This window comes from Lathyrus oleraceus, chromosome 5 (genome assembly GCF_024323335.1).
Source record: "Lathyrus oleraceus cultivar Zhongwan6 chromosome 5, CAAS_Psat_ZW6_1.0, whole genome shotgun sequence".
In the NCBI taxonomy this organism is placed as follows: domain Eukaryota; kingdom Viridiplantae; phylum Streptophyta; class Magnoliopsida; order Fabales; family Fabaceae; genus Lathyrus; species Lathyrus oleraceus.
In genome coordinates, this window is record NC_066583.1 from 1,317,001 (window position 1) to 1,335,982 (window position 18,982).

The window sequence follows — 18,982 nt, forward strand, 5'->3', positions numbered from 1 at the left end:
GTTCTCGTCGCTTATTGTGAGGAAGGAGTATAATACAAAGTAATAAACAAGTTTGTTTTTCTCTCTCTTTCTTTTTCTCTAAGATTTGTTGAATTGGTGGTGGTAGGAAAATAGGAAGAAATGAGAAAGACGAAGAAAAGTAGCAGTACTACGTCAGATTCAGAGTATTGTCAACAACAACAACCAGGTTTTACTGCCGCAGCTGAAGAACAAACAACTTCTCCTCCTCCTCCTAAGCTTGACGATGGTTTCTATGAAATTGAAAGGATTCGCCGTAAGAGGATCAGAAAGGTTTTTTTTATCTATTCATTCATTCTTACCCATTCCTTACTCTTTCATTACTATTAATTACTAACTCAACTATGAATGTTGCTAATTTAGGGTGAGCTCCAGTACCTTATTAAATGGTGAGTCATTTCATCTTTCTTTATTTAAAGATTTATAATCGGTAATTAATTAATTTAATTACTAACTATGTTTAATTTAATTATTATACAGGCGAGGATGGCCGGAAACTGCCAACACTTGGGAGCCTCTTCAAAATCTACAATCTGTTCCCGATCTCATTCATGCATTTGAAGAAAGGTAAACCCTAAACCTTCTTACTACTAATCTTTGTTTCATACTCTTTTTTCATTTCATCTTTTCCTTCAGCCTCAAATCAGGCGGTGCTGGAGGAGGCGGAAATCATCACCGCAGCAAGGGAAAACGCACCACCACCCTTCCACCTCACCCTCAGCCACCACAACCTACTAACGCCCATCCTCCCACCGTCCTTCAAAATCCACCACCTACGGACACTGGCCTCCATGCAGACAACCTAGCAACACATTTTCAACAGACTGTCATTTCAACGCCCAATGATGCTCAATCGAACGGGAACGGGGATCCGCTTCAAACTGACCGCACCAGAGGAGCCAAAAGGAGAAAACCTGCTTCTGTTAAAAGGTTCAAGAAAGAGGAATGTGCGTCTGAAACTGTTGTTGATACAAACAATGCACCTGCCAATGACGTCTCTGCTGGTGGTAAGCTTGAACCAGCCTGGACACAAAATGCATGCAATATTGTCAAGATTCTAAAGCCAATAGGCTATTCAGCTTCTCTATCTTCCTACATGCAGGATGTTTCAGTCACCTTTATGGCTATGAGGTTACTATCTTTTGCTTAACTCAATTCATTTTCACATAGATTTACTTTTAAGGGTTTCTTTTTCTATCTCTGAGTTTCTTCACAACCGGAATCATCTTACGCCTTCTCTGAGTTTCGCCAAAAAACGTTATTTAAGTACTTAAGTTTGGCTATCCTTAAACTTTGTTCCCTTGAGGTAGAACCTAGTCTCAAAGTAGGTGTTTGTTTTTCTTTGGTTAATAAAAGAGAAGGCGAAGTTAATGGAATGAATGGTTTTATTGCTTTAACATGCCCCTGGTGCTTTGATTCTATGGGCTGGAAGGAGAGCATACCCGAGCTCACTTTATTTTTGTGCTGAAATTCACCCTTAGAGGAATGAGGGTAGCAATGATCAAACTCATACTAGCTTATTATTAGGAAAGATTGTCACTGATTTTATATCTTTAACAAGTAACAAATCCACCACGTAAGGCTAAAAATAACAAGCCATGTATGCGCTATGTATTCAGACTTGGAATGCACTCCAAGAGTACTTACTTATATTGGGCTCCAGCTACTACTGCAAAGTTGCAATAATTTTATATATGTATATGGCATACTCTGCAAAGACACAGCTAGTGTTAATTTGAAACTTTTCTAGAGTTATTTAGAGTAGTCTTAATATCTAATTATCTATGAGAAAATCTAGAAATACATTAAATATAGAATACTGTAGAAAATATCTAGAAGTGTGTATTAATTAGGAAGGTTTTAGAAGTATGTCTAGAGTTCTCTACTTTTACCTATAAATACCCCCTTATACTTGGCTTTTGATATCAATCAAATGTGAATTATCTATTAGAAATACTTTCCTTCCTCTAATGGAGTGGTTTTAGAGTTTGGTTTGTGAAAAATTGTGCGAATAGAATTGAGAGATGGTGAGTTGCGACTAAACTACTTTCCAATATCCTCTAATTACTAAAGAGAACTACGAACTATGGAGCGACCGAATGAAAGCTTTGTTTTGCTCTCAAAGTGTATGGGAGATTGTGGAGAAAGGCTATAATGAGCCACAAGATGATGGAGAGAGTTTGCCTCAAATTGAAAAAATAGGTTTTTGCTAAGACAGGGAAGAATGATCAACAAGCTATCACCCCATCTATCAATGTTTGAGAAGGTTGTTGATGCTACTAGCTCAAAGGAAGCTTAGGAGATTTTAGAGAAATCACTCCAAGACATTAACCAAGTGAAGAAGATAAGGGTTCAATCCTTAAAGGGGGATTTTGAAGATGAAGGATTCCAAATCAATTTCGGATTATCGCTCAAGTGTGAAGGTGGTTGTCAATAAAATGAAGAAATATAGAGAAAATAGAAGATGTTTGGTGGCAGAGAAGATTTTCCGTTGCTCCAGTCCAAGTTTCGATTATGTGATATTTGTTATGTGGCACGTCAAGAAAGATCCATGTTGGATGATCCAAGCATCATTCACATCTTGGTTGGCTATGATTCGCATTCTAAAGGATATAACTTGTATAACACATGCAATGTCTGGGTGGTGGTGAACTGTGATGTTGAATTCGATGAAGTTGCAACATGTGATTGGGAGGCCCAAGAGGAAACAAACCATAATTTCCTTGTATATTTTGATGATGAATAAGAGACCATGTCATCCATGGTTGTCAAAAATCAAGATCTCGATAAAGATCTTTAGGGTTTAGAAAAAAGTAAGTTGTAGGATCGCAAAATCCCAACAAATAGACAATTATAGAAATAACTAGGAGAAATAACCTTAACATAAAAATTCCGTTAACTTAATCATCAATAGCAAATATTCAATCCAAAAAACATAATTTCCTCAAATATAATATTCTCAACAACAACTAAAAACATAATTGTAAGGAATGAAAAGGTAGGAAGGAAGAGGTATTGCAGTCCAGGGATGGAAAAGATGAGAAAAATAGAAGATTTGACTTGATTTTATAGAGCTTTGGACTTGGCACTGTAGCAGAAATTGTATCTTTTGCACCTGTTTTAGGAAGATTGAAGTGAGCTAGAATAATGTTTACTAATCATACAACATGCTTGTTCACATAATGCATACATGGCTAAATTTATAGGTCTGATGGAACAGAAGTGATGGTGGATAACAAATATCTCAAGACAAACAATCCTCTTCTGGTAATCCATTATCTCTTGGCATTGCTTGAAAGTCTTTAAAATATTTATATGGCTTCCTCTCACCTGAAGTTAATGATTTTTGCAGCTGATCAATTTCTATGAGCAGCATCTCCGATACAATCCAAGTTCTTAACTGGATAGAGTATTATTGAAGGTGGTGGTTTTTTGTGTGATTAGATCTTCTTTTGTTTGTTGCTAGTTATATATAATGGAGTTGTAGATGCAGGGAAATACGATGTTGGTTAGTATATGATTATATAACCAAATCTTTGGAGACTTGCTTTAAACTAGTGATTCTACATTATGTTTTATCCCCTTTACGCATGATAACAGTCTGTAGATGTATCTTTGGTTGTGCATTGAACATCATTGAAATTTGGTGTGTTAATATTGTTTCACTAAAGGCGTGTTTAATGAAGGCTGCATATATGATTGCTTAATCTCATGTCATGTATCTTGTTTCGTTTTTACCTTTGGAGTATGCCTGATTGAAACTAGACATTGCTTAAAATTAGGAGATTGATTAAGAACAATCTCCTAAGTAGGCAACAGCAGGTTGCTTATTAATTAAAAAAGTCATTTTGTAATACAAAAATTCAACAAATATGCAAAGAGTCTTTGGTAGATTAAGTGAGAGTTGAGAAAAAATATATATATTTTTATTGGGTAAAATTAAGGAACTTGATAAAAATGATGTATTTGACGTAAGGTTGTTAGAGCGAGTCCTAACAACACCTATCTTTACTGTCGTTTTGATTTCCCTCGGTTTCCCTCTATGTGTTTCTCAAAGTATTTGCAGTGTCGTTTTGATTTCCCTCGGGCATTGAAATATGTGCTTCTCAAAGTATTTGAAGAGTGAGTATCTATAGGTGCTTGAGTTCAGTTACTTCTTTCTCGCTGCATTTTATTGATGGTTAAGTCTCAAAATAGGTGAGATTGCAGGTCTGGAAATTGGAAAGCCTTGCAACAAAATCACATTTTGGAGCGATTATCTATTTGGAGGAATGGAGATGATATTGCCAAGTTAGTTGATAGTGTGTTGGTGTTTATTGGTATTTTTAATAAATAATCACGAGTTTGGTTCACTTAAGATATTAAATTCAGAAAAAATCTCTGATAATTTGTGCATAAAAAAGTGCAAAGAAAAGTGTTTGTGATTGATAAAAGAAAAGTGTTTGTGATTGATAATTAAATGTTTGAAAATTAACGAATTGGATGTAAATGTAAATGAAGAATTGATTTGAAAAAATAAAGTAAAGAAAAAGCATAATAAATTTCATAAGTGATTTGATTTAAAAGACTTAAAGAAATTTAAAAGATGGAGATAGATTCATGCATTTTTCACAAATTATTTCTCTATATGACTTGGATACATTAGTTATATAGAGAACGAGTGGAAATTTATGACCTCGATCTCATACCCTGAGATTAACTTATATATTAATATAATGGTAACCGTCGACAATAGATAGATTTTCAGGACCTGACACCTATCCCACTACACAGACTTCATCGCTCTAACGTGCTTCCACTCATCTTCAAAGATAAAACTGCCGAAAATCAACCATCATGGTGATAGTTGCTTCGAACCTCTTAACTGCCTCTGTCGAGAGTCTTTGGTCGTCTCTTATAGTGTTGTTGAGGAATCTCCACATCACATAGTCTTTGGTCCCTAACATCTGGTGGACGTGTCGATCATGACCTTTGTCGAAGAGCTGGTTTATATAACCCTTTTTGAGATTCTGAACATGTTTTGAAGATAGAGTGGTCCTAATCTTGTGGGTTTGTTCCAGAGATTCCTCCAAACATGTCTTTGCCTTGACTCATTTGATAGGTTAGTCGAACCATCTTAGTTGACATAGTTAGTATGTCGAAGCCTTTAATTGAGTCATATAATTAGCATTTTCCAACGTAATTATTACCATTCTTTATTGACTTTCTTTAGCTAGAATTTCCAGACTAATAGATGTCCCCAAAAATGTCATTTTTGATCATATATATATATCAGATGGAAGAAAGGTGGCGTTTTTAGTAATCCTCCGACACTATTCAGAATAGTCTGCAAACGTAACATTAATTAGACGTTTTTAGTCATCATGACTACTTTTCATCAAACCGTCACGTCACAAACGTGCGTGCAGATTGTCATCATCACTCCGATTTCCTAGGAAGATTATGTGCCACGAAATTAAATGATATTAAAAGAAATTATTTAATTTAATTTTTCCCAATAAATAAATAAGTACCACATGTCCCTCTTGAAAACACCACTTGTAAAAAAAATTCTTTTAGAGAAAAACTGAAAAGTTTTTTTTTCTCTTTGTGGCTATTTATACGCTTCATGAGAACATTTAGAAAAGAAGAAGCATTTTGAAAGACGAGAGTAGAAGTTGTTGAAATTTCAAAGGAATTTCTAGGGCTCTAGGGATGAAGATGGCAGAAAAGGAAAAGAGACGTTGAAAACACCACTTGTCAAAAAAAATCTTTTAAAAGGAAACTAAAAAGTTTGTTTTCTTCTTGTGACTATTTATACGCTTCTTCAACGTCTATTTTCCTTTTCTATCATCTTCTTCTCCAAAGCCCTAGAAATTCCTTTGAAATTTCTACAACTTCTACTCTCGTCTTTCAAAAAGCTCATTCTTTTATAAATGTTCTCAAGAACCAACAATGGCTTCTAGTTCCTTTCCTAAGCGCTCACCACAAGTTCCTTCTGCTGCTAAAATCCCATGCTCTGTTACCAAGGATGATCGCATATATGTCCTAGAGCCTCCTATGCAAGAGAAAAAAAAATGGCATTTGGTATTCTCAGGTATTAATCCCCTATTCTATTGCAGGTACTACTCATGCTTTCATGGATCCTCTACCTAGGCTAATTAAGAAACCCCAAATTTTGGAACATTTCTTCCCTAGTTTCCCCTCATGCGAACCCTTAATGTTTAGGTATGAGCCATTTGGTCTCATATTCATGAGGAACCATGTGTTTCAGTCATCTCATTCGACCAACAATCCTTCCTACATCAAGTGGTTGGATAGGGTTCAACAAAAGAAGGAAAAGTTATTGAAAGATCAGAGTATCTTCGACCTGATACAACTCTCAAGGGTTGGTCCTAAGTATAATCCTTACTTGCTAGTTGTTGCTATTTATTTTTGGGAATCTAAGACCAATACATTTCCCTTACTATGTGGAATGATAACTCTAATGATTTTTGACATAGCAGCATGATCGCGACGACTGTGTTTGTCGGATTATGACTGCAAGTGCACAGTCTATCATGTAGTTTTAAAAGATTATCGAACCCACAAGGACTAATGGTCAAGCTAATGTTATCTATTGTTGCAGTGCAAAGCTAAGGCTAAAGGTTATACGATTACGAACGAAAATGAAAATACTCATTTCTAACGAGTTAAAAGTTATAATGACAAATGAGTCTGGAATATGGATTTCGCGTACCTAAGGGATTATGTAGAATTGGGCACTAAATATGATTTTATTGCGTTATGTAGAAAATATCGACTTAAAGGTCCCGTCTCACACTCTTGCGCTATTGACAAAGATCACACCTCCTAACCACGGGATTTTGCTCTCGCTCGCCCGATCTAATTAGAAGACGTATTTTGAAAGTAAATGAGATCCTAAACGATGCATAAAGCCCTCTCACTGTTTTTAGGATCGATGCATAGTTTCCATTATCTGGTTCCTTCCTCACACTCTCACGCTATCAGATTGAACCTTAACATGTCTCACACTCTCGTGCAAAAACATTAAAACATACAATTGGAAACTAAAGCCATAACATAGTTAAATCATAAATTCGCACCTATTATTTCTACCGAGTCTCGTCGGTAACGATGGTCCTCATATGCCAGATTCAGAATAAATTAGCAAGACATGATATTATCTGGAAACAGCATAATTAAAACATTCAAAATTAAGAACAACATGGCATACAAGTAATTAAAACAGTAAAACATACAAATATCAAATGCGGTAAAAAAGAACCTGAAATTGCGTAAAATAAAACTAGAATTAAATTGAACTCGAAAATAACGCCAGACTTGTTCTTGATCCAAGAGTATAATGAAGAATAAAATAAAAGTAGAACAAGTGTGACAATTCCTAGATGTGAGTTATTGTCACTTTTACAGGTAATTTATGCTTAATTCTAAAAACCCGGTTCGGCAGAGCTTCCGCACAACTTGGATGCCTTCAAAAATCTCCCACAATCCTATTTATAAAGGTTTTGAGTGGAGGGAAAATAGAGAGTGGAGGGAAAATAGAGGATAAAAAACGGTCAAGAACTGCCCACTAGCGCAACTCTGTTACTGCGTGATAATGGCGAACGCCATTAGGGGAATGGCGAACGTCATTCCTTCCATGTTTTAAAATATGTGCAGCAAAGTGAATGGTGAACACCATCTTCTAGATGGCGAACGCCATCTGGACAGAATCCATAAAATTGGCTCTTTTGCTCCTTTTTAGCTCCTATTTCCCTCCTTTTCCGTGAGGCTTCCAAAACTTCAATGAAATCGAATAACAACTGCAAAAAAAATAAAATGGAAGTAAAAGACGATAAAATGCATAAAACATAGACGGATAACACGTGAAATGAGCCTAAAAACACGATACAATTTCTCGTTATTACAGCAATTGTTGGTCTTGGACCAACTAAGGAAACCTTTGACCCCGCCCGAATAAAAAAACCCAAGCCTGATTTCACTTTTGCCCACCCTAGTTATAACACATACATTAAAGACCATTATGCTTCGACTGATAACGTGAGTGCCCAGGAACACATACATTTCATCGCATGTTGGTTATCTCACTAAGTTTTATGCTCCAGCTCCCTTCAAGTGGTCAAGAAATTTATACGTCTGGCTACTCAGCTTTATGAGAGAAGGAGTGTTTGTTTCAACAAGCTAATTTTGTGTGGTCTGTATGAATCTTTGGCAATTACGTCTCGAGAACTCAAGGCACGAGTAGATCCTGAGGGCGAGAGACCTCTCCTAGTCTCATGCCTCATTGGCTTTTACAATTGTGGCTTAATTCCACCTTTGAACCTTCCCTCAAGGTAAACGTTGCACCTGACCCAGGGAGAAGAATCAAAGGTTTAAGGCTTTCCAAGATTACGCCAGATAATGGCAACACTGCATCGAAGAAAGCCTTCGAAACCTACTTCTACATGCTTTATGATTGCAAAAAATTCACTTCGACCATGTCGCCCTTCTTTAGTCGAAGTCATGGACCAAACTAGTTCATAAAGTCATTCTCAACCTCCTCTCCTAAGGAGAAAAAATAAATTGATGCCATTTGGATCTTTATCATCTTTAAACAATGAACTAAAAAAACCTCGTCATATATTAGTTTCGACTAAGTATCACATGGATAATTATAGAGATAATCTTCATGTTGGTGTCAAACATGTTCAACTCTTGGAACCCGTTTCAAAAGGTGAAATACAAGACACTTGGGAAAGTTTTGAAATTTCCTTTATGTTCTCCTTTACTTAGTCATGTCGACATGTTTTGGCTATTCCCCTTAATCCAAAAGAATCGAAGGAACCACAATAAAAATCCATCAATAATGAAGGACGGCCCGACCCAACAAGGGAAACCGCATAGATATAATATTCTATGTCTTCATATTTTGTAAGACCATAAGTCTTTTATAACTCACTTACCTTCATTCTTACCTTTCAGGACCGAAAGAGATAAAACACTTCCTCTACTATAGGACCATCCAAAAAGAAGAGCAAAAAAACCAAAGACATTGAGCCACCCATAATGATGAAACTCATGTTCATATTACCTTCTTAGTTTCTTTCATTTCTTTGAATTTATCTTTCATCCTACTAACATCTGGCGAATATCCAAGTCTTCACGGAGAGAGGCGGAATTTACTGTTGATAGTAATGAAAGCTTGCAGTCGACTCAACCCATTCCTTTGAAACATCACAATGGCGTGGCCATTAGAGCCACAACCTCAATTTTGAAGATCAAGGGAAGGGCAAGGCTCTTGCTGAATCCTCCAGCCATCGACAGAAGGAGAAGAAGAAAAACAAGAAAATAACCTCTGAGGGAAGCCCAAAAAAGGTCATAAAAGAGTTTGTTTCACTTTCGACGATGAAAAGAATGGGGAAGATGAAGTTCCTCAGATGGCCAAGAAAAAGACAAGACGAACAACGCCACGCCAACCCGACACCAGCCTAGAAAGTGCTTGCCCATGTCCAAATCTCAAAGTTACACTGAGGTATCTTCTTACTTATTTTTATCTCCCTTCAACTCCATCTTATAATTCAATATACTTATTTGACTCTTCTTTATAGGAGAAACCTCTCAACATAGAATTTCCAGTATCTCAAGCAAAGCATGACAATCTATCATCACACAACGCTATTTCATGCATCCATTGTTCAACCAACCAATGAAGCCGCAGTTGGTGAAATAGTTATTAATCAATAAGAGCAAATGGTCAAGAAAACTTGGAACCATCCGACAAAATGGATGAAGCTCAACTAGATGGACCTATATATGAAGAGGTAGACAAACAAATTCATGAACAAACTTTGCCTCGGGTTGAAGAACTTATTCAAGACCATCAATTTATTGATCTGGATGAGAGGGTTCCAACACCAGGGACCGCAGACCATGTCGATCCTATAAAGGGGAACCAGGATGATGTTCTAGTCGAAAAAACCCAGATGTTGGTCGAACTGAGACAGACCAAATCCTAAATGGATCTCAGACTAATGAGGACGGGCAATAATATACCTAGTCATATTCCACCCCAAAGTCTCAATTAAAATATCTTGAAAGCCTGCACTCTTCTTCTTCCTCCGACACTTTCAGCTTGACTCTTAATCAAAGAGGATTGGGGGACAATCTGAAGAAGAACCCAAACAAAGATTTTGAAATACTTATGGTTAGCCAATGGACCATAGCTGACAAATTTTCTGATTCATCTGATGCTTGCAACAAGACTCTTGGTGATCTATTCACTGAATTGTTCCAACAATTAAAGCTTGTTGACATGGATCTTATTTAGACCATAGAAGAAAACCCTATTTCCCTCTTTGAAGTCAAGGGATTTCTATAAAAATTAGACTCGGTCGACGGACTGAAGTTGTGTTTCAGCAATGAGACTTAGTTTCTCAGTCTCAAAGTCGAGTCACTAAATGGGATACAAAATCTAAAGACAAAGATCGAATGACAACTCTTGAAGTGAACATTCTGACCTGGACACAACAAATGGATGAACTGCAACAAAAGATCAAAGCGGAAGAGAAAGAGAAGGATGAAATTGAAACTTATGGCTTCTATCAAAAAGAAGTTAGCTGAAGAGGCCATAACTCGAATTGAACATGCCAAGAACGCTCGTGCACTGGAAAAGAGTTGAACAAACTAAAAATTGAGGATGCTATGAATGACAAGAGGATTCGACATGCCAAATTGCCCTTGGAAAAAATGAAAACTGAATTGTTGTCTTGAAATTCTGGTATTTTATATTTCGAATTTATTGTATCAATCACTCTGCCATTTTGAAATCTTTGAATGAACGCCATTTTATAATTATATCTTATTCTATATTATCATTCTCTTGATATTTTAATTTCTTACAACATGGGCTTGTACCTCTTTAAGTTCTTATAATTTACAATTAGAATTCGATTATCAAGAACTAATTCCTCAATTTCATAAGCATTACTCGAGAACACTTGATTAATTCGAAATGGACCTTCCCAGTTTAGTGACCATTTGCCTAAAGATTTACCCTTTGATCCATATAAAAAATTACCTTCTAGGCATAGTCACCAACTATAAAAGCCTTTGACTTAACCTTTTTGTTGTAAGCCTTAGCTACTCGTTCTTTCTGGATTATAAGAACGTTTATATCAACTAACCTTTCTTCATCTAGATTGACAAACTCACCCATCATCATATTCCAATAATGGTCGAATGGAATCTCACGCTTCTAATCCATCAGAATTTGATCCTCACGCTTTTAATTGGATGTTCAGAGTCAAAACCAATACTTGGATTTTATATGAAATTTTAGTCTATGAATTCTACATACTTGAACTAACATTAGTATATCCAATTGCTTTTTAAATACTTTGTTATCATCAAAATCTAAGGGATATGAGACATACCAATTTTGTTCCAACAACCTCCCCCTTTTTGATGATGACAAACCTAAATATTTAAGAACAATGGTTGATAATTTAACTAACTAGTTGACTGCATGGTCTGAGGTTTGTAAGCCCCTCCTGAGTCTAATAGTCCATAGGGTTAGGTTTGTAAGTTCCCCCTAAGTCCTATCTAGGTTAATTAAATTTAAACATTTAAAGCACATATATAATTCTTTAGAAATTAAGCTAGATAATAACTGTCATGTTTCAGGTGCTTAAATACTTCTATGTATTCTCCCCATTTTGTCATCAACAAAAAAATAAAGGAGAACATAAAAGATACTGAAGAAAAATATTTTCATATGAGCAAAAAGTTAGATGATAGAAAATATGAACAAAAAGACAATGTTTGGGATTTTAATGAATCTGTATAAAAATAAATAAAAATCTATTTGATTTTCCCTTTTAAAAAAATTGGAAAGAGATTTAAGAACTAGTTAGAACGGTTGGACAACAACTTCTGCACTTCTCAAGATGGTCAAGATAGGTTATTTTAGCTAGGCTTCCAGAGGAATAAGCAGACAAGTCTAGGGAGACGAGCTTTGAAGACTATGAATTTATTTCTCTCCGATGTCCATTGGTGCACAGTATCTAAAACAAATCTCTCTTTAACCAAAACTCTTCTATAAAAGCAAGGTTTTGATAGAAGCAAGATCACATTCCATTGAATCTCAACAAGCTTCTCCTCAAAATAGAAACTATGAGCAATTCTTCCAAAAACTCCAAAGAGAGCACTTCAAACGAAATAGTCAGGGTTGTTAAAGAAGATGAAGGAAAAAAGCTTAAGGGTAAGTCCAAAATAACTAGATGTTCAAGGACAAAGACTGGTTCAACAACGGGAGCATATAAGGCGAAAAGAACATCCATGGCTAAGAAGATGAGACTTAGTAAAATCTCGGATTCATTTTTTTGACTGTGATTCAGATGTTGATGAATTGGACTTTACCTGGTAAAATTTCCTCAATCTCCGTGCTTATTTTCCTGAAGAATTTGAAGAAGAGTATGCAATGTAGTTCATTTTGATTTATAAGAGGAAATTAGACTTGTACCCCTCCCTTTTTGAATAATAATATTCCTTTTTCTTTTCTTCTTGCATCAAATGCTTTTAATCAACCGCGTTCATTTCATTTGAGTCATTGAGAATAATGACTTAAAGAAGTTTTACAAGCATTCCAAACAATATTGTGTTGTGAGTTTAAGATTAGAGAGTTCAAACAAAATATTAATCACACAACTATAAAATAAAACCATTAAAGGGAAAACAAAATAGAATTTAATTTTATCCAGAAACATTGATTCCCAAAGGTAACACAACCATTTTTGTTAAGAGAAGAAACAAATATGACAAAAGCCATATTTATTTGCTTAAACAAACACGATTGGTTAGATCCATCAATATAACTCAAATATCAGAATACAAAAAATTCTCAGAAGAATTATGACTCAGGACCTTCTAAATCAAAAAAATATTTTACACATAAAACTAACTAGTTCAGAGTCAGATCATTCAGAATCATATAAAAACCTTACAGAAAAGATGCACTAGATAAAATACAAGTTAATGACAGTTGGGAGAGATATACGGTATTAAAAAAACATGTGCATCATTAACCATCAGTTATTATCCAACAACTGATAAACGAAGTGTTAGAAAAAAAATTAGATTCGTGACACATAAGTGGACAAATGTCAAAAATAAAAATCCCCACTTATATGCTATCAGAGACAACCAATCAAATTATGAGTATCAGAGACTGAGTTGCTCAGATGCTACTATTAATCAAAAGCCTATTCATAGCTTTTGACCATAGTAGCTTTTGATCATCATCACACTCTGATCCTCCATTTAGAAGAAAGCAATATCCTTTAACAAAATGCATGTTCATATTCTTTTTGATTAAATGAAATCTTTCAATAGTAAGAGACTTGGTAAATATATCAACCATTGATAATATGTATCAATGAATTGTATATCTATCACGCCCTTCTGAAGATAGTCTTTAATAAAATGATTGTTTTATTTCTACGTGCTTGGTCATAGAATGTTGAAGAGGATTCTTTGTCAAGCAAATAACAACAGTAGTATCCTAAAAGATTGGAATATTGCTTCCACTTATCTGATAGTCTTCCAACTAATATTTCATCCAGAGTAGTTGTGTGCAACAACTTGCAGCTGAGATGTATTCTTCTTCTGCTGTAAATAAAGAAATGTTTGCTTGTCTTTTACCAGCCCGAGACATTAGGTTTTCACCTATGAATTGACAGCTTCCACTAGTGGATTTTCTCTCAATTTTATCCCCAACATAGCCAACATCACAACATCCAACTAGCTTATAAAATAGGGATTTCTTATAAGCAACCCTATATCGGTTTTTCCCTTCAAATATCCAAAGATCCTTTAAACAACTATTAAGTGAGTCTCTCTGAGATCTGACTGAAATCTTGTACACCTACTGACACTAAATAATATATTTTGTCTAGAAGTTATCAAATAAAGAAGAGATCCAATCATATCTCTGTACAACTTCAAACATACCTTGGTGTTGCTTTCTTCTTTGCTCGTGTTGCAGGTTGGATGCATAAGAGTGCTTATGATCTTGCAATCATCAAGCTTGAACTTCTTCAGAAGATCCTTTTAGTATTTAGTCTAATGAACATAGACTATCTTTTTGCATTGATTGATTTGAATTCCAAGGTAGAACTTCAGCTCTCTCATCATACTCATTTCAAATTCAACCTGTATTGTCTTAGAAAATTCTTGGCAAAGAAAAGCATTAGTTGAACCAAATATGACATCATAAACATAAACTTGAACAATTAAAGAGTATACTCTCTACTTGCCCTTTCTGAAATCCATTTTCTAACATAAAATTACCCAGTCTCTCTGTCGCGGCGCGAAAAATACCCGAGCGTAAGGAACGCTCGAAATATAAATGAAACAGAGTCGCCATCGAACTTTATTTATTCCTAAAGAGGGAAATGGGAAATATCGATAAAACCCACGAAAAGAAAGAAAGAAATGGTCATCGCAACCAAATCGGGTTCGGGAGTCGGTTATGCAAGGGGAAGGTATTAGCACCCCTCACATCCATCGTATTCGATGGGACCCATTTAGTTAGTTTTGTGTTAGAGTGTTAGCGTGATATCGTTTGCGATCTTCTACTTATTGGGTGAGAAAAGAGAAAGAAAGAAAGGAAAGACTTATGGTTTTTAATATTAATGTGCCTGACAAGATTTCGCAATCCTGCTCCTACGTATCTCCAGGTGCTATGAAGAACTCAAGGCATACGTAGTTCTACCCAAAGAGAACTACTGCATGGATTGCTTTTAAAGAGAGTGATGCTTGGATCACATTTGAGCGATTAAACCTTTACTTGCTGCTCACTTTTGGAGGCTGTAGTCTTTGTTTGTTTCGCATCAAAATGGATATTGCATACTCTTTTCTGAAAATATTTTCGGAGTCGCACAAGGGCGGAAAACAAGTTTGATGAGTTTGAGTTGATTTTAAGCGGAGACAAGCATCTAAGCAGGGAGCTCTACTGCAGTACTCAGATGCTCGAAAAGGAAGAGGCCTAAGCCCAATCACTCTCTTTTCATCCAAAAGTTTGTTTATGAAAATGTATGGCAAATTAGGTCAAAATTCATTAACGGAAGACGATTAATCAGACATAGAGCTCTACAGCAATGTCCAAATAATCGGGAAAGAGAAGGTCGATACCCAATCAATCTTTTTCTTCTACAAGAGAAATGACCTAATTCTAGTAATTATTGTATTTTAATATGGAAGACGAATGTTTGAACATTGAGCTCTACAGCAGTATCCTAACATTCGAAACAGAGAAAGTCTAAACTTAATCAGTTTCTTCCATTTTTATTGTGAAAAGCTTTTAAAAACAGGGGGACGACTTGACATTGGATCAAGTGTCTCAAGTTGACTTATGAAAATAATTTGGATGTGGCGGGGGCAGTGCCCGACTTTGCAATCAATTTAGATTTGATTTAGGGAAAAAAGACTCGACGTTGGATCGAGTGTTTGTTTTTGTTCTTTTCTAAAAGGGTTGATTTTAATCTTCTGTTAACAATCAAATAGTACAGTAAAGTAAATGAAAGCGGTAAATTTATTACACATGTTTGGGAATGGGGTACATTTTATCGAATGGGAATACAACACAATAATTAAATCATTCAAGTTTTGAAAGACAGTTATAAAAATAAAAGAATCTCGTTGTAAGAAGGCCCAAGAGAAAGCCAAGGGACTCGTGGTAAAAATCAAGAAATTAATCTAAAATAAAATTCAGCGCTATGTTAAGCAATCACAAAGCGATTCATGTAGGAATCACCCTATCTGAGATCGGTCAACAAAACTCGATGGGTGTAAGAAATTTCTGAAATTAAAATAAATTTGTAACTCAGAAATTGCAACGTAATTAAAGCTAACAAAAATACAACAACGACACATGCATTATCCAACAATAAAACCACATTACTACACAATTGAAATACAGCAAAAAATAAAAATGTGAAAACCACATTAAAGCACCACTATATATATATATATATATATATATATATATATATATATATATATATATATATATATATATATATATATATATATATATATATATATATATATATATATATATATATATATATATATATATATATATATATATATATATATATATATATATCTTACAACTCAAATCCAATGATCTATACTATGGACATAAAACTAAAACAAAGTAGTAATGTATACACGTTATATATTTAATTAAAAAATAAGTAAAACCTAATTGTATATATGTTTCTTAAATGCAGTGTATGTGTATTTTCTCAATGTTTCATTTTGTTTCCTCTCCCTTTAACTAATCAAAATGTACACCGTCATTTAGCATATAAAGATAACAACAATAAAACAAAAAACCTGAAAAGCAGTTACATAATTTTAAGCAAATAGAGAAAGCATTTGATTTGGATTATATTTTGGTACAAAACATAACATTTATAAAGATAAAAATAAAGTTAAAAAAAAAGTGTAACTAGTGCTAGATTCTTCATTCATGTTATGATAAAATCTTAGCAGCATCCGATTCAACCAATATAGTTCTTTTTTTATAAAAAAAAAAAATAGTATTAGTAATAATAATAATAAAAATGAAAACAGGAAATAAACATGAACTAAGAAGAAAGTATATATATACATATCTAAACTATTACTGTCAAACAAAAACAAGTAGTCAAGTAAAGAGCTGACAAAACAAAGACAAACATTAAAATAAATATGTAAAAAGAACAGCAAAGTTTAAACAAAAGGTTACTTCAAATTTATTTTGCACAGCGATGACGGTGGAGGGAGTACGTGTTGCGGGGTTGATGTCGTTAAAAAAAACAGATGATGGTGGAAGGTGCTTCTTCGCGGCTGTTACGGATCGGCGATTGGAGTATATTTGATGGCGGTTAAGTGATGGTTTTTGTGTATTGATGATATTTTTTTTGAAGGTGTTTGTAGGGTGGAAGTGCTTATAAGGTGAGAGTTTAGTAGGTGATTTATTTTGATGAAGGATGAGTGATGATGATGAAAGTGAGGTTATACTGCGGTTGGTTGAAGCCTTGGGGGGAGTTTTTTTTTTCCTCTGTTAAGAAATGATGGTTAATGATGATGATGTGATATGGAAGGATTGATAAAGAAAAGAAGAGAAAATATCTCCTCCTGCAATTTTTTTTACTGACCTCTTAAAAAGAGAACGTACATCACATGTGAGGTAAAGTCCCTAAGGCCATGTTTGGACCTTTCACAAAGAAAAAATGTTTCTCCTAACTTTATGGACATGAGTTAGCCGTGTGGTGTTCCAAGAGTGGAGGATATATATCTATTTGGTTTCTTCTTTAAATTCTCTAAATAATGTTTTAAAAGATGAAATAAGAATAAAGATTTAATAATTGAAATAAAATCAATAAAATGAAAAATTAAATTGAATTTAAAAATACAATTTATTCTAATTTATTCAACTAATTAACTTGGCTAAAAACACAAAAACAAAAAAAATCAGATAAAAATGAATAAAAATCGGATGAGACAAACAGTTTTTTTTTAAAAATAAATTAAAATAAACAAACCGCATCAAAATTATCAACGTGAAATAAACTTTTCAAAAACATACAGATTTTAATTAAATTTTGAAATAAAAAAATGACCGGTTAAAAGGCTCAGACTGATTAAAATGCAACCGAAAATATAGTTGAAAAATTAAAATGAGTACGCCAAATTAAAATACACGAACCGTAGATTAATAAAACTGACGTTTGCAAGCTCAAATTTGAAATTTTCCGCCAGATAATTTGACGTACAATTGAGAAACGATTCGACCGGTCAGTCTGTGAATCAAAAAAATTTATCTGACTGATATTTTAAGCGTTATGCGGAATGAAATGCATGTTGTGACAAATATAAAATGCAAGCATCTTGTAAATGAAATAAATTGTTGACTGAATAAATGTGAACAGACAATCAGATGTAAATGAATCTCCCTTAGACCATATGCTTCTGATTCTCAAACACAAACAAAATTATGCAAAGATTCAGATGACGATAATACTCTTAATTGTCACCCTCTGATCCTCTGAAATCATGATGAAATGGAAACAAATGATTCACTGAGATTGAGAAATCAAATCTTTCGATTTCTTAATCAATAGATGACTAAATGAATGTCATCAAGACCAGATGAAATGCCAGAACTCCGGACTTTTTACCTGAACCCTGACGAATGCTTTAAATTGATGAAATATACGACAAAACGGATTGATTTATGCTATGCTAATGCAAGTGAAAAACTCAGGGTAAAATTTAGGGTATGACAGCTGCCCCTATTTAAACATCTTTAACTAGAGGATATGAAGAAATCTTCTTCAAATCGTCATGGTGAAAGATAGTTTAAATATCAAACAGACCCAAATTTTGCCCTCTTATGTAGAAGAATGATAAGCTTATGGTTATGACCGAATGCACTTGGATTTAAGAAATACTCTTGATTTCTTAATCAGCAGACAATAATGCAAATGAATGCAACGAAATTTAAGAAATACTCTTGATTTCCTAATTGTCGGGCGATATGCATGTAAATGAAGGTTAAGAAGTATTCTTGACTCCTTAAAAATGAATACGAATGAATTGAGAAATACTCTTGATTTCTCAACCGTATGAATGACAAATGATATGGATGCTAAGAAGTACTCTTGACTCCTTAAAAATGAATGAAAATGAATTAAGAAATACTCTTGATTTCTTAATCATCATATGACAAATGATATGCATGCTAAGAAGTACTCTTGACTCCTCAGAGATGAATGAATTAAGAAAAAAATCTTGATCTCTTAATCATCATATGGCTGAATGAAAACGCAAATGAATTGAGAAATGCTCTTGATCTCTTAATCATCGGATGATAAATGATATGAGAAATGCTCTTGATTTCTTAAATTCTATGAAGATGAGTTAAGAAATACTC

At 34.4% G+C, this 18,982-nt stretch overlaps 1 protein-coding gene across 1 annotated transcript; it reads left to right on the plus strand.

Annotated features, from left to right (window-relative positions):
* On the plus strand, positions 1-3,725 carry LOC127086441 (probable chromo domain-containing protein LHP1). Its single transcript, XM_051027206.1, has 6 exons — positions 1-291; positions 382-407; positions 499-585; positions 655-1,149; positions 3,225-3,285; positions 3,371-3,725. The coding sequence occupies exons 1-6, from the start codon at positions 121-123 to the stop codon at positions 3,416-3,418; spliced, it is 888 nt and encodes a 295-aa protein (XP_050883163.1). The 5' UTR covers positions 1-120; the 3' UTR covers positions 3,419-3,725.
* The last annotated feature ends 15,257 nt before the right edge of the window (positions 3,726-18,982 follow it).